Genomic DNA, 25686 nt, shown 5'->3' with positions numbered 1-25686 from the left:
TTGTGTGTGCACCTCCTTTTGGACCATTTCCACCTGGCTTCTCATCTTTTTATCCGTTTACTTCTTCTTCTTCTTCTCAAACGAATCAACATACACCAGATCTTAATCAAGCTCAGTATCCACAGCACAATCAGCAGCCTCAGAATCCACCTGTATATCAGCAGCAGCCTCCTCGGAATGTATCTGAGCCTTCCATGGTTACTCCTCTCAGGTCTTTCAGATCTCCTGATACCTCTAATGGCAACATGGAACAGGACCTTGAGGGGTTGACCGTGAAAAGAAAGATCCCTAAGAAACGTGCAATTGCAAATCCGAATTTCGAGAGTGGGATTAGCATCTCTGATAGAGAGAATGGTAATAGGGATTTGGTGGTGAGTGTTCTTATGCGGTTTGATGCTTTAAGAAGAAGGTTTTCACAACTGGAGGACGCCAAGGAAGCTGTTAGCGGTATTATCAAACGGGGTGATTTGAAGTCAGGATCTATCTGTATGAGCAGTGGGGTCCGGACGAACACCAAGAAAAGACCTGGTATTGTCCCTGGTGTCGAGATTGGGGATATATTCTTCTTCAGGTTTGAGATGTGTTTGGTGGGTTTACATTCTCCATCAATGGCTGGGATTGACTATTTGGTTGTTAAGGGTGAAACGGAAGAAGAACCTATCGCCACTAGCATTGTGTCATCTGGATATTATGATAATGACGAAGGTAATCCCGATGTTCTGATCTATACTGGTCAGGGTGGTAATGCTGATAAAGATAAGCAGTCATCTGACCAAAAGCTTGAAAGGGGTAATCTTGCCTTGGAGAAGAGCTTGCGTAGAAATAGTGCAGTTAGGGTAATAAGGGGCTTGAAAGAGGCTTCTCACAATGCTAAGATCTATATTTATGACGGACTCTATGAGATCAAAGAGTCATGGGTAGAGAAAGGAAAATCTGGTCACAACACCTTCAAGTATAAATTAGTGAGAGCTCCTGGTCAACCTCCTGCGTTTGCTACATGGACTGCAATCCAGAAATGGAAGGTGGGTGTGCCTTCAAGGCAAGGACTCATTCTTCCGGATATCACTGGTGGGATCGAAGGTATACCTGTTTCACTTATGAATGAAGTTGATACCGATAATGGGCCTGCTTATTTCACCTACTCGAAAACAGTGAATTACTCGGAGTCGTTTAAGCTAACACAGCCTTCTTTTGGCTGTGATTGTGCCAACTCATGCAAGCCAGGGAACTTGGACTGTCACTGCATAAGGAAAAATGGAGGTGATTTCCCCTACACGGGTAATGGAGTTCTAATTAGCCGCAAGCCTATGATATTTGAATGCAGTCCATCTTGCCCATGCTCGACTTGCAAAAACAAGGTGACTCAAATGGGAATAAAAGTGAGGCTGGAAGTTTTCAAGACAGAGAATAGAGGATGGGGATTGCGCTCATGGGATGCTATTCGTGCTGGTTCGTTTATATGTATATATGCAGGTGAGGCAAAAGACAAATCGAAGGTGCAGCAAACTATTGCTGACGATGATTATACCTTTGATACAACCCGTGTCTATAACCCTTTCAAGTGGAACTATGAGCCTGTCTTAGCCGATGAAGATGCTTCTGAAGAGATGTCTGAAGAATCTGAAATGCCGCTGCCGATGATAATCAGTGCTAAGAATATTGGGAACGTTGCCCGGTTCATGAATCACAGTTGCTCCCCTAATGTTTTCTGGCAGCCAGTTACTTATGAAAATAACAGTCAACTCTTCGTGCATGTCGCCTTCTTTGCCATATCTCACATCCCTCCACTGACTGAGTTAACTTACGACTATGGAATCTCTAGACCAAGCGGGACTCAAAATGGCAATCCTTTATATGGCAAAAGGAAATGCTTTTGTGGATCAGAGTATTGCCGTGGCTCATTTGGATGATGATGGCTAGAATAACGATATATGGTGAACAACTGGAGTCGGATGTTTTTGGTTGCAAAAGGTTTGTATCTCTGTCCCATTTGGTAATTTATCTACTGAATCTGAGAAGTAGCATATGAAGTCTCTAAATTCGTTTATCTGGCAGCTGGAGTGTTGAGTTCTGATCGGTGGAATCGAGTGCTTTTTGGTGGCAACTAGAGTTTTAAGTCTCTTTGATCTTCACTTCAACAGCATAAGACGCAAGCTGTGAAGTAATTTTACTGCTGCTCTAGCAAAAACCTTATCTATTTCTCGGATTGTGGATAATGGGCACCTCATGTTTTTCTCATGTAATCTTATTATTAGATTAGTGTTCAAATCGGTTGAAGGACAAATCTCTGGAAACTCTTATCCTTTTTTGATTAAAGAGTATATGAATGTGATAAAAGGGTACGAGTCAATCAGTTTTATCTTAGTTTATTGGTTCTTGTCAGGGAAAAGAAAACAAAAGACAAACCAAAATCGACTTTATAACAAACTGAAGTGGAAATGTAAATCAAATTTCGACGTTCTCTTTACAAAGGAAAATCTTGTGCGTATGTTACAACAAAGTGAGAAAAATACAGCCGAGAGATCTTTACGTAATTTCCCTTACACTACAAACTCTCTATTCGTGAAATAGTAACCAAGGGGGAAAAAATTGGAATATATAAATTATATTTACTTTCGCTGACGGGTATAAAGAATTTTGATTTGAGAGAATGGTGTTGATTCAATCAATATCATCTCCTTGGAGGATCCCGAATCTGATTCATTTCAACTCCCAGGGGTTCGGATTCTCTGAAAGTTCTAAGCTTTTCAGCCTCCCTAGCAATCCGAACATCGGAAGGTCTGTAATACTCGACAAGAAACTTGATGGCGAATCTAGGTAGCAATGATGTCACAACAATGGCAAGCAAGCAGAACCAGAACATCCATGTCTTGGCAACTTGGAAAATTGCCCTGTCACAGCCATTACAAAAAGTTGAGACTTTCAGTATCCAGAAAATCTGATTTTGAATTTGCTTTGACAGAATGATATGTAGAGAGAGAACTTTTACCAGTAACCAGGGAGTGTGGGTATAAGATCGATCACAATGACGCATATACAAGCTGCAACAATGGATCCCCATATGGCGGCGTGTGCGATCCAGTTCCATCTGATTACATCCATGGCCAAGTGAAGATTAACCACCACAACTGCAGCAATCGTCCACAGGTCTCCTAGGCTCGACGTGTCAATTGTACTGCCCCAATACGCAAACATAGGAATGAAGAAGATGGCCGCACTTTGCCAGATTGTGTCAATCATCGTATACCAGAAGAGCGTAGTGGAATATCCCTCTGCCCTCTGGCCAACACCGTAGAGCTGAGGATGATTGAGAAGAGTCCTCCTTCCGAGGTCTTTGTCAAGGATACCGATAATTATTGTAGGGAACGACGTGTATATGACTGAGTACAGGACACTGCTCCATTCAGTGATGGCGGTTGTCAAGGTGTAACAAGTAAACAAAACGTACCTGCATGAAATTGGTGAGGGTTAGTCTGTGGTGACTGTTTTAAGATGGATTAGTACAAAAGACAGTAAGACGGTACTCACCAAAATAAAATTAGAACAAAAACTGCATTTCTATAGAAATTATATAGTATCATGTAACCCATCCTTTGGTAATTCCAGTGTCCATGAACAAGCAATAGCGGAACTAAGAATCTGAACTGTCCCATTGCAAAATCAGATGCCATCACAGCTTGACGACCTTCTTGGCCGCTTATACCTACCCCAACATCAGCCATTTGAATCATGGAGACATCATTGGCACCTGTCAAAAGCCCAGACATATGAGAAGATGAAAATAAAAACAAAGAACTGGGTTGCTATTTAGACAGGATCAGGCACACTGGTTTTTGGAAAGAAGGGTGGAGTCATTACCATCACCAATGGCAAGAGTCATGTCGGAAGTTCGGTTCTTTACGAGTGCAACGATTCCAGCTTTCTGGAAAGGAGCAACACGGCAGCAGAGTATCGCGGAGCATTTACATGACACCTGGAACAGCTGCATTGCAAAAATGAGCAATTACATCACCATCAAAGATAGTCATAACCAGAGTAAGCAAGAGATGTTCATCAGAATTCCACTTACCACATCTTCAAGATCATTGTCGAGTACATATATGAGACTGGTACCGTCAATAATCAAGGCCACGTTATCACTTTCGTCATTACTTGCAATGCTGGCATTTGCTTCTTCTAAGCTCCTCCGACATGAATCCAGTGAGTTGCTATTTATTACAATTTGCCTCATGTTTCTTGTCAGAAGCCTCGATGAGAAGCCAATGGATATGGCAGTTTCTTGCTTGTCACCAGTCAAGACCCAAACTTTTATCCCTGCAATCCTGAGAGATTCTATTGCTTCCGGGACACCACGCTGCAATTTGTCTTCAATTGCAGTGGCTCCTACTATCCTAAGGTTAGTCTCGATGTTTCCAGCAACCTTTCTTAGCAATCCAGCCCTACCAATCAAGGCAGTGCTTGCCGCCTCAAAGGAAGAATGCCATTGCTCAAATTCTGAATCGTTCAGTTCTCTCATCCCAACAACAAGAGTTCTCAAACCATCAGATGAGTAAGCATGAAGTTGATTCTTGGTCTCTTTTATGACGCCACCGTAGGATTCATCCATGACACTGAACATGGATGAGTCTGCACCTTTTACAAAGAGCTTCACCGACATGTCGGGGCATCCCAGTATCACTGACATTCTTTTTCGGTCACTATCGAACTCATGCAATCCCAAGACATTAAACCTGCACTGGGCAGAGGAAAAGAAATAAATACTATAGGCCACAACCTATTATGAGATGCAACGGCAATATAAATTAATGGCAAAAAATTAGCCATCAGATTTCTAAATTACCTTTGCATTTCTCCTCGCACGTTAATAACTATATGACCAGAGGTTCTCTCTATGAGCAAGAAACCATAAGCAGCTGCCGCATAGACCAATGCTTGTTCATCCGGGGACTCCCCTTGATAATCCACCAGCTTTACATTCTGCTCAGATGTGTTGGTAACAATCGGCACAATTGTATTGCAAGCTGCCAGTGAGAGGAAAAACTCATTTGCACGCTTTGCTTCTTCTGTTGCATTGCCAGTTTTCGTCAACTGAAGAAGTGCAGGATCAACTCTCACCCTCATCTTTGGCTTCAAAATATTCCCATCAACTGTAACGTTAAAAGTACAGGTATCATCAAAAGTGGCAGTCAGCAAACAGAAAAACATACTACTCTTAACAGCAAAAGAACTATTAAGAAACTACATTTCCTTACCTTCAATGGAGTATCCTGCATGCTCGCTCTGAGCAGGTTCCCTGGCAGAGTAATCTACACCTTCTATGCAAGCACATTGAAACTCCATCTTGTTGTCCGTGAGAGTACCCGTCTTATCAGAGAATAAATACTTAATCTGCCCTAAATCTTCATTTATGTTCAAAGCTCTGCATTGAAAACTTGAATCTGAGGACTCGTCGTACATCTGATCATCATTGGTCATGAAGTATGCTTGACCAATACGGACAAGCTCCATCGATATGTAGAGAGAAATGGGTATCATGATCTGGTACACAATGACTGCCATAAAGAAGGTGAAGAATATCTCCCACCCCCAACCATAGTATTTATAGTTCTTTCCTCCTGGCCTCTCGGCATAGTCCTTTCTCCTATAAAAGAGAATAGTGTCCAAGTCATCCCTGTACTGTCTCAACCACACAGCAGCGGTCGCGGCTGCGATTGTACATAAGACGATCAGAAACAAAGAGAGTAGAATGATCTCTAAATTCATCCGAGTCTCTAGCCTACTCCTCTTTGACGGTGCTCCGGAGTTGTTCAGCATAGCTTTCGTCTCACCACCAGCATACACAACAACACCTAATGCCCAAACAGTGTTCTTAAGCTCACATCCTCTAAGAATAATATTAGAAGGTCCAAGGGAGAGCCTTCTACCATCAATGTCCATGTTGGCTTGAAACCCATATATGTTCCTATTAGGTTTCTCACACTTGATCAATCCGTTAAACGACTCCATATCAGCAGCTTTGAGAAGAGTTTCCTGCTTGGCATACCTCGTCTTCAAATTCGACTCACCATCCAAATTAGTCGTCTGCACGTAGACAACCCCTGTAGGATCACTCGTAGCCAAGAGCACCATGTCACAAGGAAGAGTCTGATTAGATTGGACCTTAATGACTTCCCCAACACGAATATGCTTCCACTTCTTTTCACGAAACTGATTATCCTCAAACACTAAAGCCAACCTATTGTTCTCAACTCTATCTGATCTATGTCTCCGGAAATCCTCGTAAGCATCTTTGATAGCTGAGACCAAGAGAACAAAGGCAAGGGGCATGATAGATGCACCTCTACCAAAAACTGCAAGCTGAGGGAGCTGATTGAGCACAGCTATAACAAGGAAGTAAATGTAAGCAACTCTATGGAACTGCTCAAACAAGTTCCTGGGCAAGAAGGTGAAGACGGAATACTTGGCAGTCTTGATAGAGTTGCCAGTGAACTCAAACCTGTCGTTAGTTCTCTCGGGATCGTTAATATAAATCAAACGAGCATCCTCGTCTTTGATCTCTTTCTGAGACATGCTCAACATCTCAGAATCAGCACCAGCTGAACCATGACGAATACGCTTCGATCCCAAATCACCAAAAGTAACTTCTCTGACGGAATTGTCTTTAGAAGAAACGCTCCACCTTGAAGATACACCCAGGATCGGATCGTGATGAGGAGGAGGCGGCTTATCAATTGATTTCCTGGGATCCATTTGCCCAAAAAGGACCACTCTCACAGGAATTGTTGAATTAACAATTTGAAAGCAGAGATTTTTTATTTATATATTAGAAATTGATCGGATCAAATGGAGAAATCATTTGACACAAAACAGACCTCCCGAAGAAGAAGAAAGATTCGAGCTTTTTTCTTACCCAGAAACAAACATAGCTTCAAATCAACAGCTTGAATCCATTAAATCCCAGGAAAATGACCTAGCCAGGAAATTGGAAATGGGGGAGAAGATCCAGATCCTTAAATCGGAGACAAAAAAAAAACCCACCTCCTCCTCTAAGAGGGGAATATATGATCGAGGAAGATTTGATTGATCTAAGGAGGGAGGGAGGGAGGGGGTGTACAGATCCGTGGGATCTTGAAGAATCTTCACTTTTGCGCGCTAAAAAGCTAACAATCTTCTCACGAAGAAATGGAATTGAAGAGAAAGGGAATGAATGAGGTGACGCAAGCCAATACGAAGAAGAAGAAGAAGAAGAAGAAGAAGAAGAAGAAGAAAGCAAATAAAGAAATAACAAAACAAGAAGAGAGAGAATGAGAGAGAGAGGGTAATAAATTGGAGGTTTTCGTATCTCTTCTTCTTGAAAGGTAAACGAAGACGAAGACGAAGAATGAGAACGAAGACTTTGATAGATAGATAGAGATAGAAAGAGAGAGATCTGGAGGAAGACAATGAACAGGAGAAGGTTTGAAGAAGAAGATGAAGATGAAGATGAAGAAGAAGAAGAGGAGGAAGTCGCCAATGGCTGGCGACGTCGACGAATCTTTTATTGAATTTTTTTTTTTTTTTAATTTTATTTATTTTAATTTCATTTTAATGCACCAAAAAAAAAATATATATATATATATATATTTATAAAATAATATAACAAAAAGAAACAGAAGAGAGAAGATGAAAGTGAGAAGGAAAAGTCATGTCGTGTTGGTCCAGAGAGTAGCACTTGATTATTCTTTCTCTTCTAGATAGACTTTTATAAAAGCCGCCATTTACTATTTTTATTTTCTTTTTTATTATTATTTATTATTATTACTTTTTATATATCTTTATCAAATTTAAGATGTGTTTTTTTTTTATCAATGATTTAATCGAAAATATATTTCTTGTATCCCCGCAATTATCTAAATCAGGAAAAACATGCTAATAAAAGAAATCAACAATTTTCTACTTTGTAAATATAAGTGAGTGATTATTTTTTTGTTAATTAGTTTTTACAGTGGATCAAAGTGATTACTGAAAAGCTAGAAAAACTATATCTTTTAATTGAGCATCTAAAATATAGTATATCTTTTCTTTTCTTTTCTTCTCTTAGTAAATTTCTTATTATAAAGATTTGACTATTTAAATTTTGGATCCATTTTGAGTTTTTATATTTTAGTTAATATGTCGCGTCATCTATATATATGTATATATATACTTTACTGTCCAATTTTGGAGTTTGACGTCGATGTCGATGCTATGAAATGTGGATTAATATGAAGACGAAAAGTATTCTCACAAAGTATCTGAATGATCCAAACAAAATGATAACATATAAATATAGAAACTATATCATTAATAGATATGTCAACAAAAACAAACTAAATTAAAAAAACGGATATAACATGCATAAAATGGTCTAGCTAGGATAGGATAATATAATACGTTTGCTTGTAAAAAATACCATGTAGAGACGTATAGTATATACGATGTATATTGACAATTCAGTGTATCCATATCTATGTTGTTTTAAACAGCTAAATTAGTCTAACAACTACGCAAACTACTTCGCCATCAATTCAAAATGGTAAACCTACGTGCATCTATAATAATTATATTATTAGCATTATTTTACACAATATATAATAATACAACTAACTTAAATCTATATGAACATGAACGCGTTCAAAAATTAAATAGAGTAAATTCATAGATACTGGTCGCGCTAATATAAATTGAATACTAGCTCAGTATTTTTAAGTTCGAAGTTTAACGTTATATATGTAGTTTTATAAACAGCTAGTGTAAAGTAGAAACCTTGTATTACTGTCATTGACTCATTTGATAACTGATATGATGATATGATTTTAATATGCCCATTACTCAGATTACTTGTGTTTAATAAACAAATTAGACAAACGAGTCAAGCTCAAGCGGCTCACACATGGCCAACCACACCGATGTAAATATTAATTCGAAGAACACGATTTCCACGCCCTTGATTGATTATATTACCTTTAATAGTACTTAATAATATAGTTCCTACAGTAATTAAAACTTTAAGCTACTTTTAGTCTTTCAATGTTTTACAAAACAGAAAAAAATACTAGTAAAGAATTGCAAATTGGTCATTACCGATCGAGTATTGGTTTTAATATGTATTAACACTCTACACATATCGTCGTGGCATAGTAAACATGATTGAAACCTAGTTGTATCATGTATGTATGAATGATTAAACAATATTATATATACTAATTATTCGCCTAACGCCATCACTTTCATACAAGTTTGTTTTAAATACCAATTAAGCACGTTCAATCTTTATATAATATTATGCATCCGATTGTTGAAACTGAATCTTCTGTTTGACAAAATACGTTGGACAAGGACGAGCTCAATTTGATTGAGCATGCGTTCATTCTCATTGATCCTGCCTTAAATATCGTCGTGCTTAAGCTCTCTCATCGTCGACTCAAGACGCATAAACCTCTTAAATATCTTATTTTCTGGCAATATTTATTTATATTATTTTTACATCAAATAGATTTTCTTTACAATAATTTCAAATAAACTGGTATATGATTTAAAAAAAAAAAAACTAGAATAGAAAAATTATATGTCAAATGTGTCCAAATCTTTGATCAAGATTTTTCATATATCAACTTAGACAATTCAGTCTTTAACTAATATACTCTCACTTGTCTTGTTTAGAAAGTTACTAATTCCTGGTATGACTTCATTTAGTTTCATATCAATGTATGTTCAACATTGTTTCAACAAGAATGATCAAAAACTACCCACTTCAATTATTCAACATCTGGACTCAAAAGTAAAATTGGAAAGTATGAGCTAATATCGTAAAAATCTTTACTAAAAAGGATTAAAAATGTAATTTTACTAAACCAAGGTTGATTCTCGCTAGACGTGTAAACCAAACGATCTCAGGCATCTGGGTTTTTCTCGTCGTCAGGGAAATTCGTCGGAGTAATTGGAATTTTTGAAGCAAGCACTCTGATTGGTCAACCGATCTATTTATTGGAAGCGGAACGCAGCTAAAAAAAAAAGCTGTATGATCGATCTGCTTTCGAATTGAGTCTCCATGGCTAGTGGAAGCAGCATCGGAGTCGGTGGTTTGTTTGTGAACGCAGAGGTGACCACGAGTGGTAGACCAGTGCTTCGACGCAATGAGGTCGAGTGTTTCCTCCTCTCTTCCGTCGATTTCGATTCCGAAGATGATCCGCCGCGATTCACCGCTTTAAAGTCCGGTAATCTTATCTTAACCACTCATCGTCTCATATGGATTCCATCTGAACCAAACGGAGCTGTTCCTTCTTCGATTCCTCTCGCCGCCGTTACTCACATCTTCTCTCATAAGAAATCGATCAAGTCTATGTTCCATTCGCCGAGAATCCGATTTCAAGCGGATCCGGGTTCGATTGTGGTGACTATTGTCTTCAGGGGGAAAGGTGATTTCGATTGCTTTTTGACGAAATTTTGGGAATGTTGGAGAGGCAGGGCGTGGGATGAGGAGGATAAGAGCGAGACTGAGACTTCTCGTTCAGGAGGATCTGCAACGGTTGCGCAAGGTTTATATGGAAACGATGGAACAGTGAGGATGGTGGGATTGGCTGGGATTTTGAGGAAAGAGCAAGAACAGTGGGAGAGCACAGACAAGAGCTTGCAAGATGCTTTTCAGGATTTGAATGCTCTTATGGTATTGCTCTTCTTGTTCTTTGTAATGTGTGATCTTGAAGAGTTTATCTGCAACTGTTTGTTGAAGGAAAAGATTTTCTTATTTGATTATTGGTTTCATATTCAAGTCAAATTGCGTCTGAATTATAGTACTTTTGTTTGGTTTTACAGAGTAAGGCTAAAGAGATGGTGAGTCTGGCAGAAAAAATGCGTCAGAAGCTCTTGTCTGCTCCTAGTAGTCAGAACAGTTCAACTGATGATGAAGAAATGGGTTCCAAAGAAGAGATGCAACAGTGGATGTTGAGCGTTGGTATTATCTCTCCAGTTACAAAGGAATCTGCTGGCGCCTTGTACCATCAAGAATTGTCCCGCCAGGTTCTCTTCAATTTATTTTGTTACAGAGATTAGTTTTTCATGATATCTTCGAAAGAGGCCTGATAGGATATCGATATCAAGGAATTTGTTAGGAAATATGATCACTTTGTTCAATTTCTCTGAAAAATTCTATAAATGTCCTAATAGAGAACCTTCAACTGTTTAGCTTGTAATATTAGCCCCTGGAAAATGTGTTGGGATCTGGGGAATTCATGCTCTTTAAGTTATTCGTACCAAATGAATTTGAGGTTGAAATCTTTATTTACATACCTGCAGCTGGCAGATTTTGTCAGAATCCCATTAGAACAAGCTGGGGGAATGATCAGCCTTACTGATATGTATTACCACTTCAATCGTGCTCGTGGGACAGGTTGGAGCTTCATATACTATGACATTTTGATTCCGAGTACTTTATTCTGTTTGTTCACTTCAGACTGTTAATCAATAATCTTTCTTTGAACAGAGCTGATCTCTCCAGACGATTTATGGCAAGCTTGTACCCTCTGGGAGAAATTTGATGTGTATGTATATTTCGAATATTTTCTCCTAGATTCCTTTTGCATGTTCGAACATTTGACCATATAAGAAGCCATCATGCAGAAATATTGATCTGTCATGTATTTTGATTGGTAGTCCAGTAATGCTGCGGAAGTTTGATAGCGGTGTGATGGTGATCCAAAACAAGTCCCATAGTGATGAGGAGGTATTCTTAAATCTCATATATTTAAGATTCTCTATCCCATTATTACTGCTTTGATTCCTCTTCAGAAAGTTGTCATTTTTCTTGCTATATATGTGTCATATCCCTCTCAGTGTGCTTTTTACATTTTTTTCCATCCATCCACCCACCCACCTGATGACATATTTTTTCTGGTCAATCAGGTTATGAGTAGAATCAGAATGCTTGTGACCAAAACTGAAGCTTTAAGAGCCGGAGTCACTGCTAGTGATGCAGCTTTGACACTGAAGATCGCCCCAGCCATGGCTAAGGAACATCTACTTACTGCAGAGACCAAAGGTACCAAATCCAACCCCAATCAAAGCCTGCTCGTAGATAAACATGATGCTAACGTTCCATTTTTTTGAACAGGTTTGCTGTGTAGAGACATGAGCCCAGACGGGCTTCGATTCTATTTCAACCTGTTTCCAGAGATCGATCTCACCAATCTACATATGTAATTTAAATAACACCCATGATCTATATTCTGTCGTGTTGGTATTTGAGAATCTAATGGACCTTTGTACTTGCGTTCTTTTCATTTGGCAGAGTCAAGGACTTTGGGACGTACGGTGAATGGGTCAAAGCGACCAGTATCTTGTCCGTATGAGAAGTTTTTGCTGTAGACTATTTGTAATAACACACAAATATATACAAACACATTTTATGGATTTTGACCCAAAAATGCCAATAACTCAATTCATTTTTTTGTGGGAAAAGCTGTGTGTAATTTGGTTTTCGTATTTTGTTCAGGTGTGTGAAATTCATGCAGCAAACCAGAACTGAAAATAGTTCGATTCGATTTTGTAACAAAGTGTGTAAACTTGGTTTGATGCAATTTTTGGGATTTGCTATTGACTATTGTAACCACGAGCCAGACTGAGAATATTAAACTCCGTCGTAAATAGATTGAGATTAGTATGAACAAAAGCCCACATATTGTCTGGTTACCAAAAGATATTAAACTTTAGGAAAACAAATTCCATTTTCACATCTTTCACAATTTCTAAATATCTTATAAAGCTAATAATTAACCAAGCTTTTAACACTGCAAGTTTTCTGTAGAAAGGTAAAGAAGTGATGGATTTGGAACTACTCAGCTTCAAGGGCTTCAATCTCGTACCGAATGTCTTCTAAATACTCATTGATGCTAGTTACAGCGTCTTGCACCCCTCTAATGGCTTCTTTCAAAGCGTTATCAAACTCTGCATCAGCTTCTGCTTCCTCTGTTCCTGCAGCTTCAGTAATCTCATGAAGATGCACACACTCGTGCTGCATCGGCTTCTTGAACTTGCAGTTCTCATGTGTTAGCATTCGTTCTGACGGTCTCCCTGCCTTCTTCAGAACCTGTATTGTAACGGTCTGCGAAAAGGAAGCTTGGTTCAGCAAATTGAAACTTTGTTCAAACCATATGAGATAATCAAGATTTGATGAGTAAAATGAGATGGAAACCAGATGCAATTTCTGCTTCTCTTGACTTTGAATGTCGAGGAGCAGTTGAGCAAGATCAGCTCTTCCAAATTCTGGTTTCAGAAACAGAGATTCCATTTCTCGCACCTGCATCATTGTAGTATTGTCATCATCAAAGGCTCAATCTTTTAACATAGAATGTTTGTTTTACAACTCTTCTGAATAAATAAATAAATAAAACACTCAAGAGCCAAGATCCATACTTGTTTGGAACATTCACTGAACTCAGCTGTAATCTCACTGCACAGCTTCTGATAAAGTGCTTCAGCACCAGACTCCACATACTCTGAGAATCCACTGATTAACGAATAGTACACAGAGAGACATTGATGGAAGATGAATCAGCGTTTACATATGCAAAACAAAAAAAAAAACATAGTTTTTCTTGATCCTTACACTATTAGACTCAATTCAACAAACTCAGGAGGAGGACAAGGGGATCAAAGGAGATGGAACTTTTAACAAATACCGCAACGGAAAAAATTACTAATAGGCATAACCACAGTCCGAGAGATTTCAAATAACCAATCCGAACCTTTTGAGCTTAGCGTAAGCCAGAGCTCGACGCTGCTGAATCTCCAGCAGACTCCGAAGCAGAACCAGGGTTTGAGAGGCGGCCACGCTAGAGCCCACCGTGGAGCTACTAGAATCGCCGGCGGAACCGCCACATTTGATATCGATTTCGATTTCTCCGGCGATGGAAACCTTCTTTTGGAAATCTTCGGCACTCATCCTCCGATCTTTCTCTCTCTCTCCGACTGACTCTTTCGTCTTCTCAAACACGACACGACACACAGAGAGAGAGAGAGAGAGAGAGCAAGTTGCACAATTTGCGATTAAACTAGTCGGTTTAACTGATTTCACTAAAGTTGAACCGTAAATTGATTTTACACGCTTTGATATCAAGCAAGTCCGGTTTATTCAACATTGAAAACCAAGGAAATCGGGTTGAGGCGGTTCTTTGGTTTTTACCCGGTTTTGCGTGTTCTAATGTTGGTTGTAAAATGTGTGCGTCCAGGGGACCATCGTACTTCGATATCAAGTCCGGTTTAAACGCTTTGATGATATCAAGTCCGGTTTACTCAACATCATTGACCATTTCCAACATGGGAATCATACTTGAGCAGTGGGAGCCCAAGAAGCGAAGATCTGCGGACCGCGACGGAGGTGGAGTTGAGAGAACGGAACTCGTTGGTATTATTGTCATTCTTCTTCTCCGACTAGTTTCATATTGTTTTTATTTTGTTCTTAAAAATATCTATATATTTGTTTTCAGTCCCTAAATTTTCTTAAATATTTCAGATACTTTATATAACTACTCATCACATAAAATAGACCCAAATCAATGAGACGATTGTTTTATTAATAGAAAATAAATACATCTTTTTTAATTTAATTTTAGGGATTATAAGGTACAAAGATGAAACAAAGGAATACAAACCCTTAAAAAACTTATTAAGGACCATCCCATTCATATTTGAAGACAGCATCCTTTCCATGTTGAGAAAGATAAATTCCATTTTCTTTAGCTATCCACTTATTCGATGTGATATCATATTCCTTCCTCANAGGTTTTACTTACAGGGCATAACTGTGTTGTCCACGGTTCTTTGATAACTTTATATAACTACTCATCATATAATATAGACCTAAATTTTCTTAAATATTTCAGATACTTTATATAACTACTCATCACATAATATAGACCCAAATCAATGAGACGATTGTTTATTAATAAAAAAATTAATTCATCCTTTTTTTTTTTGGACAAAAATTAATTCATCTTTATTTTATTTTATTATTAGGTACCAACCAAGATGAACAAAGGAATACAACACCTCTAAAACTTATTAAGGACCATCCCATTCATATTTGAAGACGGCATCCTTTCCATCTTGAGAAAGATAAATCCCATTTTCTTTAGCTACCCACTTATTTGAGGTGATATCATATTCCTTCCTCAAATACTCATACGCCAAAATAGGCTGGTGGTGCTTAAAATGGGGACCTTGATACAGGTCACACCAGAAAAGAGTCGATCCCCATAAGTTATCATGAAAAGTGAAATTGTAGGACTCGCCGATAAAAAAATAATGTACTCCAAGATTGTCGTTTTTTGAGCGACAATGAACTTTGAGGAATTTGTTGTGTTTTAGTTGATTGCTTACCACGACTATGTCTTTTCCTGACACCAACATGTTGCTTAAGCCAATGCATGATAGGCCTATAAGAACCGAGAGTATAAAGAGTAGACGGTTCATTTTTCTTGTGATAATTTTAGGAGATATATAGATTTGAATCTCTTTGGATATATTCGTGTCTTTTTCTATATTGTATGTGGAGGAGTATATATACTCACATTTTCTTTAGGTTTTTCGATTATTTATTTGTGCCAAACAAAGGAAAGTTTACACGATATATGGAAAATATCATAATCAAATTTGATACATTGTTGATCCCAAATTTCTATTGTGATAATGTTAATTTGTGGAATCAAATCGTAATAGACAGAATATAAATCTTTGTTTTGATTTGTGGAATTGATTAAGATATTATTCCTTTTATTGTAATTGAAATTATCTTTTCAATTATTTAGATGTAGGAAATTAGTGTACTTTTCCTCTGATCCTGAAAGATAGATTCCTTTATTCATTCAAATATACGACCTAATGTAAAAATAAATGGACTGACATGTTTTTGAGTCTCCGATACACGGTTAGACGATAAGTACTGTACTTTATTCGCGGCGTACCATGTAGCATTTGCGTTATTTCTCCCTGAGTGGTTCATACTAGACTTGTAAGCTGTAAATGAGCGGTGATGCACGCCATGATATCCATGTTTCAATTGTTAAATATTAACTAAGAATCTGTAGCTTATTTGCAAATTAACTTAAAAACAAATGTACACAACAGTATGCATTTTTTGAAGTGTAATTAACAAAGTGTAGAGGTCAGTGAGTATCCGGGTTTCAACAGTTAACCATGATTCAAGAAACAGGGAAACCACAATACATCTCTTATTCTTAGTTTGATACCTAGTCTTCAGTCACATACCTGTTCTTCCTTGCTCCCAATGCAACTCTCTGAAACAAAAATCCCCAAAGTTGACAAGGAAAAACAAAATGGTTCAAGTAAGTATTTGCAGACATCCTTTGATCTAATTTTATATATGCGACTACTTCTATCGGTCTTAACTGAGAATATTTTGGTGTAGGCTTTGATTCCGGTTAGGAAACGAATGTAAGTCGGCTTCATCGATCCGCTAGCCGGTATTGCCCTTATGTTCGGGACAAGGTACTCAGCCACCTGCAAAAAGCATGTGTAATTAATCACAAAAAATCATGAATCATGCGACTAAAGTTTATAGAGATTATGCTCTAAACAAAAATAGTGTTTTTGGTTTCTTACCACTTCGGCTGGCTCTGCCAACACATTAATGAAGAACTTGGCCTGCCAATGGAGAAAAATTAGAAATATATGTCTTGTAACTGAATCCAAATATTGTTTTTTCAGTAAAAGTCACCTAACTTGTTTTGTTGTTGCTCCTGACATGAGTAGATCAGTTGTGACCATTCCAGGCTGTAACAATAACCCAGCGAAACACATTAGAACTATGACCATGCTTAGATCTTGAAATTTATCTAATTATTCAAATAAAAATTAATAGACGCATTCTATTGATCTCTATGCACAATATGTTTGTTTCATACGATTTGATCTTTATGGAGCTCAGATATGTATCACATATATCTTGAATACATACCGACAGATTGTGCACCACCACATTTTTAACATCTTGCATCTGCAACTCTGCCTATAAAAGACGGAAACAACTAGAGAAGTGAAAAAAAAACAGAGGAATTCAACACATAGTATCTTTACTTTGGCATACCTGTAATGACTTTGTCAAGTGAACAACACTTCGTTTAGTTGCGCCATATGCAGCAAACCTGTCAAAAAAAAAATACTAGAGATATAACATACAAGAGAGCCTAAGACAGATCTTCTAACCCAAGAAACTTCAATGAATTTCCAAGTATGGTGGATGAAACTAGGAAACCTGGGTGTTGGTTTCCCATCTGAACCAGCTCCATCAATATTGAAGATATGACCACCTCGAGATTGAGTCAACATCATATTCATTCCCTATATTAATCACGAACACATGTCAGTCAATCCACTGATATAATAGTACGCTGAATATATCTCTTTAACGTCTAACTCACTACCTCTCGGCAACATAACATCAGACCAAGGGTGTTGGTTTTCACAACTTCGCTGCATAAAGAATTTAGAATAGTTAAAGAGAAACCAAATAGAGAAACTAACGAAGAAAGTGATCAAGCTTATAACAGAGGGATTACATAAGATCCTCATCTGAGGCCTCTGCCAAAGGTTTAAAGCTGTATGCATTAGATCCCGCATTATTTATCTGCATCATCATCACAAGACAGTATTAAGACAATGACGCATACACTCTTTATGAAAATGTTGTATGACCAATTCTGAATATGGGATGCTCATCATGGTTGGAAGTATAAACCAAAAGAGAAAAAAACAAAGAATAAAGAGTTACCCAGATGTCAATGTATTTCAGATTCTGTTGACAATAAGCTACTAGTTCCCTCACGTCCTTGCCTTCCCTAACATCACACTTAGTTCCCTACTAAGAGAAATAGTCTAAGCATTACATTTTATGATTATATTATCACTAAGCAAAAACTTTAGAAGAAGGAGAAAATGGAACAAGAACAGTAAAAGAAGGCGGTACCCACACATGCTCCCCAAATTCGTCCTTAAGACTCTGAAGAGCAGACTCAACTCGTTCAGCTGCAGGGATAGGAACAGTCATAACAGCAAAAATTCTCATGATTTACTTGTTTGATTGTTTTCTTAATGACACAACAAGTCTAGAAAAGGTCTTCAAGACAACAATGAGGACTGTGGTTCTCACCTGATCTAGAGCAAATCACAACATTGTCGCCTGCTTTCAAAAACTCTCTAGCTAATGCATATCCTATACCTGAACAACATTACAACCAAACACAACTCAGAATGATATGATTACAGTTCCGTGAACTCAAAAGATATGTTTTTTCCCCTTCTAAATTAAACGAATCCGTGAAGATTAAACACAGCCGAGTAAATTGACATGAAACCTTTCGTTGAGCCAGTGATCAATACGTTATATGGAGGCACCATGGGTTCTCTTTTCCCTGAGAAGCGAGCTTCCATCGCCGCCGCACGCGGCGGAGAAACTGAGAGGTCTTGGCGCGAAACAGCGATGGTTGCGAGACCGAAGCGTTCTGCCAGTAACCGACGCCGGAAAAGAGGGGAGAGAAACGGAAGCTGGGTGGCGTTTGAGACGGAGTGAGAGCGAAGCCCAAGCGACGGAGAAGAAGAGACATTGAAACCAGTCCAAGTAGCCATTACAGAGTCAGACAAGCTCAAAGAGAGAGAGAGAGAGAGAGAGAGAGAGAGAGAGAGGGGCAAGTAAAAGCTCCTTGAGAGTATTTATGCCACGTGGCGATATATAAGATGATAACAATCACCCATTATTGTTCAAATACATTAAAGCCCCTCAAGTTTCGGAATTTTATGTTAGTAACCCTTATACTATTGTTTTGTCTCTTAAATGATACTGTAGTTACGTATAGAAAATATATATGTCAAGAGAGAAGAAATACATGTGTTAGTTACACCATTGAAATTGTGATCACTTGTTTTTAGTCCCTACATTTTCTTGAATATTTCAGATACTTTATATAATTAGTCATCATATTAATCTGACCAAATTAGTGAAACGATTGTTATTAATAGAAAACTATTTCATCTTTTTTATTTAATTTTATTATAAGGTACAAAGATGAACAAAAGAATACAAAAACCAATAAACTTTTCAGTGTGGACCTTCCCATTCATATAATTGAAGGCGGTAGCGTTACCCATTGATATTGGTAGACGGCAGAGTTTCCATCTTTAGAAAGAAAAATTCCATTTTCTGTAGCTATCCACTTGCACGTAGGGTGTCTCCACGAAGTCTCATACACCACAAAAGCCCGATAGTGCCTAAAATGAGGACCTTGCTCCATTCGACACCAGAAAAGAGTCGATGACCATACGTTATTGTTAAACCTGAACCCGTACTCCTCGCCGATTTTAAGAATATGTTCTCCAACATTGTCGCTTTTTGAGCGACAATAAACTTTGAGGAGTTTGTTGTGTTCCAGTTGATTGCTTATCACGACTTTGCTTTTTGCTGACACCAACATGTTGCTTAAGCCAATGCTTAGGCCTATAAAAATCGAGAGTACAAAGAGACTGTTCATTTTTCTTGTGATAAATCTCTTTGGATTCGTGTCTTTTTCTATACTGTATGTGGGAGTATATATATCCACATTTTATTTAGTTTGATTATTAATTTGTGCCAAAGAAAGGAAAATTGGTACGATATATGGAAAAATATCTTTTCACCAAAAAAAAATATATGAAAAAATATCTTAACCAAAATTGATATATTGTTGAATCCAAAAAATATATTGTGCTAATGTTAATTTATATAATTAAATCGTAATATGATCAGATAGAATAGGTAAATCTTTGTTTTGATTTGTGGATCGTTTAAGATAATATTCCTTTAAGATTCCTTTTGTTGTAATCGAATTGAACTTTTCAATTATTTAGATGTAGCAAATATAAGACATTGTAGTGTACTTTTCTCCTCTGATTTTATGCTTTGAAACCTTCTCCAACAATATTGTGATGTTTTCAAAATTTTCTTACATTGACTTTTAATTATCATGTTTACCTACATTAGTATACATATAGAAACTATAAAAGCTTATTACAAAACCAAAAAATAATAATAATAAAAAACAACTTATACTCTAATTGATATCCGTGTTTTTGATACATTTTTTTCTGTTTTGTTTAGCAGATTGAAGTGAAATATTTATTGGCCTAACCGTATCTTCGTTTTTGAATATTTGTAATTACAGATTATTTATACTCACAGATTCTCTATTCCTCAACCTTCTGCCTCTCTGCTTAGATCTTTATCTTTGTTTATTCAACACAGATTTCTTTATTCATTCAAAAATATACGACCTAATGTTAAAATATATAAGAAAATTATGATACTCGATTTGCAGAAGCCAAAACAAATACTAGATGTATATGGAATACGTACCTGAAAGTAAAACTGTATGTAACAAGACGTTCAAAAATCAAACGAGTAGTGAAATTAAGAAGATGCATTTCAAGTATATCGGAAATAGGTGTGATTTTTATAAGTGTGTTGTCCACGGTTCTATGATTAATTTCCAGAAGCTGCATCATATTCAATAGTCTCCACATCTAAATATAGGATTAACTTCAAACAGGTTTAAAAAAAAGGTAAAGAAAAGGAATTTGAGATCACTTACAGAGATGAAGAAAATAGCTTACTCAGGGGACTTCTATGACCGCCTGCAAAAGTATCCTTGATAAGAGCAGAAAGCTGCTGCAACGCTGTGGCAGCTTGGTCCAATGCGCCTTTTAGCTGTCGGAAACTGATTCTTCAATGATTATAACTTTCAACAGATTTTTCTTTCAATCTTAGAGGTCCCCTGAAGTCAATTTCGATGACATAATGTTTATACAAATTTCTATCCTGCAGTTGTTTGCCACTGTGAGAAACCTCTTTTTTGGTTCCATATGTAAAGGACTAAAGGACATATAAAACTTTTAAAAAGAATTCAAGTCTGTTACCAAATTTAGAAGTCTGATACTTGATGTCGCCTTTGCGTTAGCATCCTAAATCAATATATCCATTCTCTATAGGTGCGCTAATGTTGAAGGAAGCCTCCTGTAACAATACAAACATTGAAACCGCCTTGTTGTAGGCAACAACGACAAAAAAAAGACCAAAATACTCAGTTTCCTTCCGATCTAACAATGAAACAAAATCAAAACTTTGAGATCACTTACAGAGATCAAGAAAAAAGGATACTAGTTTCCATTCCATCGTTGTTGTTGCTGCGCATATAGTGCATCATCCCCGATTGTACAAAGCCACTTGAAGAGGTCAATCTTCCACTTGATACCGCCTCGTTGTAGGCAAGAGCAACCTGAGATCATACTATTATATCCAAACAGCAAAGCAGGTTACAAAATTGTATATATCAATAGTATTGTTCAGTTCCGTCTTTGCAGAAAGAGTACCTTGAGACTTGAGATGGAAAGTGAATCATACACGTTGCTATCGATTTTGACAAGCAGATCAGCCATTGAACCAATGGTTGTATACAAGGATAAATAAACCTATAAGAATCATGTGACATATACTCAAGATTAGTAGTATACACATGCCAATTAAACTACAACAAGAATGTTCCACACAGTAATAACCATTGAACCATAGGGTTAGGTGGCCTTTAGTAGCTATCACCTGCAAAAGAGCTGGTCCATCCTTGCTTATACAGCCAAACAACACTTGCAGACAAAACTCCTTGAAATCAGAATCAGATCTGCATAAATGAATTTGTGAGAATTCAAGGCTTCTATAAGTTGATACAAAAACTACCGAACTCTTTTATTTTATGGCTTATGGACATTAATGCCAAACAGAAGTAAAATCAGAAATAAATGTGTACCAGATCAATAAAACAGTACTTACTTGTTATGCCAAGATTTGTCACAGCACAACTCTGCAAAGGCTATTAGGCTTGGATCCGATGAGAAAGTGCTGACCAAGTGTCAAGTGATCGACACTATCATAATCCACTTCTCTACGACTATTAGCTAGCATACTAGATTCCCCTAGAGTTCTTAAACCAAAACCTGCATCACCCAAAAAGCATACAAACCTGTATCAGAAACAGTTTTTATGAGTGAAATTAATCTATATGAGCTGAGAGTATATGATGGAGCATACAACCTTATGCATTGCTCGTGAAAGCAGTGACTGACACCCAACTGGATCATCAACATATGAACAAGCTCCTACTTTCCTTTTGACATATATAACACCAGAATTGAAGGGATCATCACTCTTGTCCCCAAAGCTCCACCAATTTTTCTCTGTGTTACATTGGTCAAAATTAAAATGTCTTAAAAACCAGTTAGAAAAAATGACCAATGAACAAATGAAATACAAGCAAATGCATCAACCACCTTCTAGGACTAGTTCAATGTGTTGGGGCCAGTCTCGGGGACCACAGACACATTCTCGTTAGCTGCAGGATACAAATACATTTTCAGGTGAATCATAGAATGACTAAATAAATAAATAAACTTTAAGCAGATTTTAACTCAATCTGTCTGTGGAGATTGGAGAAAAAAAGTTTCACCTTTTGGAGGAATTATGACAACTCCAACTGGTTTTGGGATGATCCACAGGGGGCTGAAAGAAACATGGTAAACCACATGTAACAAGAAGACGTACGTTACAAAATCAAACGAGTAGTGAAAGATACTGCAATTCAAGTATCGGAAATTATATACTTACAGGGGATAAGTGTGTTTGTCCGCAGTTCTATGATAACGTTACACAAGCTGGTTGTTAATAACTCCACATCTGAATTAAGGATTTAACTTTAAACAGGTTAAATGAAAAAAGACAGTAAAGAAAATGATGGATTTTGAAATCACTTACTTAGAGAAGATTAAGAAAAAGGATATTAAATTTTTATTCCATCATTGTCGTTGCTGCGTCGTATAGTGTGCATCATCCCTCATGCTGTGAAGAAAGCATATTCTGCATCAACAAACAACAAAGAAAAAAAAAAACCAAAACATCAGTCTCTTTCCGATCTAAATTGTAATAATGAATTAATGACCCCAAAAAAACCAAACTATAAGAGATTGGAGACAGAAAGTTTCACCTTTTGGAGGAAATGTGACAACTCCAACTGGTTCTGGGATGATCTACATGACCTGAAAGAAAAATGGAAAGAGACATTAAACGAATCAAACGAGTAGTGAAAGAAGATGTAATTCAAGTATTAGGAGAATTACTTACAGGGGCATAAGTGTGTTTGTCAAATAACCTCCACATCTGAATAAACGATTAACATTAAGCAGATTTTTTTTTTTTTCAAGTTTCACAAATCCAAACACTCAATACCAAGAAAATTACTTAGCTTATCTAGGTCCAATAAAAACAAGATGATGAAAGACTGAACTAAAATCTAAGGAGGATTTAAGTTGAAAGATTCCCTCGTCAATTCAACTACAAACATACTTCACCAATAAAAACATAGATTAGTAAAATGTGGAATTAGCTAAGTACCTCAACAGGAATGTGAATGGTAGGTGCCCCTCCACAATAATTAGAAAAAGAGTTCAGCATTTAAAGTGGCACTCATGAGAATCAATCTCAGATCTGGACGCTCCTTTAACACTAAAATTAAGAAATCTGCAACCAAGAGGCAAGGGGGATAAGCAATTATGATACTCGATTTGCAGAAATCTAAACATTCATTAGATATATAAAATATGTACCTTTACCTGGTTCTGAGCAATAGCTTGAAGAAGTCTTTCTTGTCCTCAGTAAGGATCTCCGGAATTTTAGCACCGTCCTTCCCTCCCTCAGGGGATTCCTATTATTTAACCAATAAACTATTTCATTAGTAAAAAATCCTTTGATGAAAAGATAAGAGGAACGAGGTAAAGGTGTTTCAGTATTACCTGCCAGGCTCTCAGCATATTGCGCATACTTCTCCTCTTAAGTACCTTCTCCATAAGAGAACCATCAATAAACGCATCACAACTTTCATCCGGAACTTCAATCTGTTTAGGAGGTTGAGAATCAGCTACACCTTCATTAGCCTTCTCTGAGCTTAGCTGTTGTCTATCAAGGTGTTCCTACAGGAGCCCTTTTTTGCAAACTCAAAGGAAGTACCACCTGCACGATGAGATGCGTTACATATTCATTAAACTACAAGTATAAGTTGTGCCTTATGTTTTTGGTAATGCAAGGGAGGCAATGTTACCTCCCATTGTTGTGGTCGCTTGTCATCCAAATCTGGCCGGTAATTGGGAATAGGAAACCTTGCTTGCGATAGTCAATTTCGACGACTTGATGATTTTGCTTTCTATCCTGCAGTTTTTTTGCCACGGTGAGAAACCTCTTATGTGGTTCAACGTAAAGACGTAAACAAATTTAGAAAAGAGTCTCAGTATGTTACCAAAATTAGAAGTCTGATTATTTGTTGTCGCCTTTGTGTTAGCATCCTGAATCAGTATCACCATTCTCTGCAGATTCGCCAATATTGAAGGAAGCCTCCTGTAACAATACAATCTGCAGATAACAAAACACTAGTGAGGTTAAAGATGAGAAATGACAAGTAGGTATGTTTACACAAATATAATCCAGCAGCAAGTAAAGCACCACCCAAAAGATTCCATCTACCTTCGACACACAGAGACCTCGAAAGCTATAATAAAAACCTGCAAAACAGAAACAGAGAATAAAAATGGAACCTTGGCCTTTGAGTTTGGCACCGCAAGCAGCCTCCTCGAGTCCACCAATCAACAGACCAAACATCTGGGATCTTCACTTCGGTCCTTCAGTATCTTACATGGCCAACAAGCACCTATCAGAAAGAGGCATGTGAAAACAGATCGAAATTGTTGGATCCATAAGAAAAGAAAAACAGATGAAGATTTCAGAAAACAGACCTTGTTAGTTTTCAATGTAGCAACTATCATATAATGGAGGTCAATCATCTTCCTTGGCCACGAGATCAGCGTCAGCTTTGAATGGCTTTAAGGCATGACTCTCATCAAACATCCATGGAAATCTCACTCGGGTCCTTCTAATATGTGTATCTTCCATGGTCAACAATAGTCTTCGGTTTTAGCCAAACTCCCATAGGTCTCGTCTCAGCTACACAACACAAAACATCACAAAGAAGACCAAAAAAAAAATCAATATGACAAAACCACCCAACAGAGATAAAAGAAGAAGCAAAGTTGGAAGGCAAACCGTAGAGGAGAAAGAGAGAAGCTGGATTGAGGGAGAGAGGATCTGATACATTTACTTTTTGGAACGATTTAGCTAACACGAGAGTTGGTAGCCATTCATCTCCTTCCAGGCTCCACACACACCTTCAAGAAACATTCCAAACTCAGTTTATTTAAACTATAAAAATAAGAACACATGCTGGTTAGTTAATTAAAAATATCCTATAAAGTATATCAAAGTTTGAAACTTTCATTAGAATAGTGAACATGTTACATTACCTTTAGGAGGACATGTAACCTCTCCAACTGGGTTTGGGATGATGATCCATAAGGCCTGAAAGTAGCACCATATGTAACAAGACGTATGTTAAAAAATCAAACGAGACAACGAGTAGTGAAAGAAGATGCGATTCGGGAATTATACTTACAGGAAAAATTGTGTTGTCCACGTTTCTGCGATAACTTTTACCACACAAGCTGCATCATATTCAACAACCTCCACATCTGAATAAA

The 25686-nt window shown here is 37.5% G+C and overlaps 6 protein-coding genes and 1 long non-coding RNA gene across 20 annotated transcripts in view; 2 read left to right on the top strand and 5 right to left on the bottom strand.

Annotated features, from left to right (window-relative positions):
* Positions 1-2353, top strand: part of LOC104734501 (histone-lysine N-methyltransferase, H3 lysine-9 specific SUVH1) — a gene marked incomplete in the record, with an annotated part of 3860 nt that extends 1507 nt beyond the window's left edge. Inside the window, 2 exon segments of the mRNA XM_010454094.2 lie at positions 128-1971; positions 2056-2353. Coding sequence (XP_010452396.2) covers positions 128-1910 — 1783 coding nt within the window.
* Positions 2431-7303, bottom strand: LOC104734500 (phospholipid-transporting ATPase 1). Its single transcript, XM_010454093.2, has 7 exons — positions 5253-7303; positions 4841-5147; positions 4070-4730; positions 3859-3982; positions 3529-3748; positions 2990-3448; positions 2431-2891 (listed from the first exon to the last, which is right to left on the bottom strand). The coding sequence occupies exons 1-7, from the start codon at positions 6748-6750 to the stop codon at positions 2672-2674; spliced, it is 3489 nt and encodes a 1162-aa protein (XP_010452395.1). The 5' UTR covers positions 6751-7303; the 3' UTR covers positions 2431-2671.
* Positions 9910-12609, top strand: LOC104734499 (vacuolar protein sorting-associated protein 36-like). Its single transcript, XM_010454092.2, has 8 exons — positions 9910-10684; positions 10834-11037; positions 11314-11407; positions 11501-11558; positions 11671-11740; positions 11920-12055; positions 12128-12212; positions 12305-12609. Exons 1-8 carry the CDS (start codon positions 10070-10072, stop codon positions 12363-12365), a joined length of 1323 nt encoding a protein of 440 aa, XP_010452394.1. The 5' UTR covers positions 9910-10069; the 3' UTR covers positions 12366-12609.
* Positions 12650-14060, bottom strand: LOC104734498. The gene is made up of 4 exons (XM_010454091.2): positions 13761-14060; positions 13429-13522; positions 13208-13312; positions 12650-13117 (listed from the first exon to the last, which is right to left on the bottom strand). The coding sequence occupies exons 1-4, from the start codon at positions 13955-13957 to the stop codon at positions 12848-12850; spliced, it is 666 nt and encodes a 221-aa protein (XP_010452393.1). The 5' UTR covers positions 13958-14060; the 3' UTR covers positions 12650-12847.
* On the bottom strand, positions 15076-15527 carry LOC109128314 (pumilio homolog 15-like). The gene has a single exon (XM_019234443.1). It carries the CDS (start codon positions 15484-15486, stop codon positions 15076-15078), a length of 411 nt encoding a protein of 136 aa, XP_019089988.1. The 5' UTR covers positions 15487-15527.
* Positions 16118-18715, bottom strand: LOC104734497 (chlorophyll(ide) b reductase NOL, chloroplastic). Its single transcript, XM_010454090.2, has 13 exons — positions 18387-18715; positions 18182-18250; positions 17999-18057; positions 17804-17890; positions 17592-17659; positions 17457-17505; positions 17288-17373; positions 17120-17177; positions 16991-17041; positions 16756-16806; positions 16636-16677; positions 16423-16533; positions 16118-16310 (listed from the first exon to the last, which is right to left on the bottom strand). Exons 1-13 carry the CDS (start codon positions 18655-18657, stop codon positions 16263-16265), a joined length of 1050 nt encoding a protein of 349 aa, XP_010452392.1. The 5' UTR covers positions 18658-18715; the 3' UTR covers positions 16118-16262.
* LOC104734495 lies at positions 19051-25677 on the bottom strand. 14 transcript variants are annotated; one of them, XR_759314.2, is made up of 24 exons: positions 25602-25677; positions 25453-25507; positions 25196-25317; positions 24889-25096; positions 24691-24803; positions 24396-24508; positions 24201-24307; positions 23896-24112; positions 23716-23807; positions 23498-23623; positions 23228-23263; positions 23091-23142; positions 22862-22963; positions 22715-22783; positions 22557-22609; positions 22381-22442; positions 22145-22287; positions 21884-22047; positions 21656-21734; positions 21430-21528; positions 21196-21346; positions 20977-21100; positions 20652-20878; positions 19051-20556 (listed from the first exon to the last, which is right to left on the bottom strand). It is a non-coding gene; the product is annotated as an uncharacterized LOC104734495 (long non-coding RNA). The 14 variants fall into 14 exon arrangements; XR_759317.2 differs by having other exon boundaries at positions 19051-19522; XR_759316.2 differs by having other exon boundaries at positions 19051-20878; positions 25196-25351.

The sequence above is a fragment of the Camelina sativa genome, chromosome 13 (genome assembly GCF_000633955.1).
Source record: "Camelina sativa cultivar DH55 chromosome 13, Cs, whole genome shotgun sequence".
Classification (NCBI taxonomy): Eukaryota; Viridiplantae; Streptophyta; class Magnoliopsida; order Brassicales; family Brassicaceae; genus Camelina; species Camelina sativa.
This window is presented reverse-complemented; position numbering and strand designations above follow the sequence as displayed.

Coding starts and splice junctions, on each gene's coding strand:
- LOC104734500 (XM_010454093.2), bottom strand. CDS start 6,750: ATGGATCCCAGGAAATCAATTGATAAGCCGCCTCCTCCTCATCACGAT. Junction 5,148..5,252: donor TGCAGGATACTCCATTGAAG/GTAAGGAAATGT, acceptor TTAACGTTACAG/TTGATGGGAATATTTTGAAG. Junction 3,449..3,528: donor TTTGTTCTAATTTTATTTTG/GTGAGTACCGTC, acceptor AATTTCATGCAG/GTACGTTTTGTTTACTTGTT.
- LOC104734499 (XM_010454092.2), top strand. CDS start 10,070: ATGGCTAGTGGAAGCAGCATCGGAGTCGGTGGTTTGTTTGTGAACGCA. Junction 11,038..11,313: donor ATCAAGAATTGTCCCGCCAG/GTTCTCTTCAAT, acceptor ACATACCTGCAG/CTGGCAGATTTTGTCAGAAT. Junction 11,408..11,500: donor CAATCGTGCTCGTGGGACAG/GTTGGAGCTTCA, acceptor TTCTTTGAACAG/AGCTGATCTCTCCAGACGAT.
- LOC104734498 (XM_010454091.2), bottom strand. CDS start 13,957: ATGAGTGCCGAAGATTTCCAAAAGAAGGTTTCCATCGCCGGAGAAATC. Junction 13,523..13,760: donor GCTTACGCTAAGCTCAAAAG/GTTCGGATTGGT, acceptor TTCGTTAATCAG/TGGATTCTCAGAGTATGTGG. Junction 13,118..13,207: donor AGAAGCAGAAATTGCATCTG/GTTTCCATCTCA, acceptor TCCTTTTCGCAG/ACCGTTACAATACAGGTTCT.
- LOC109128314 (XM_019234443.1), bottom strand. CDS start 15,486: ATGAACCGTCTACTCTTTATACTCTCGGTTCTTATAGGCCTATCATGC.
- LOC104734497 (XM_010454090.2), bottom strand. CDS start 18,657: ATGGCTACTTGGACTGGTTTCAATGTCTCTTCTTCTCCGTCGCTTGGG. Junction 17,042..17,119: donor ACTTGACAAAGTCATTACAG/GTATGCCAAAGT, acceptor CGTCTTTTATAG/GCAGAGTTGCAGATGCAAGA. Junction 16,534..16,635: donor TGGCAGAGCCAGCCGAAGTG/GTAAGAAACCAA, acceptor TGCTTTTTGCAG/GTGGCTGAGTACCTTGTCCC.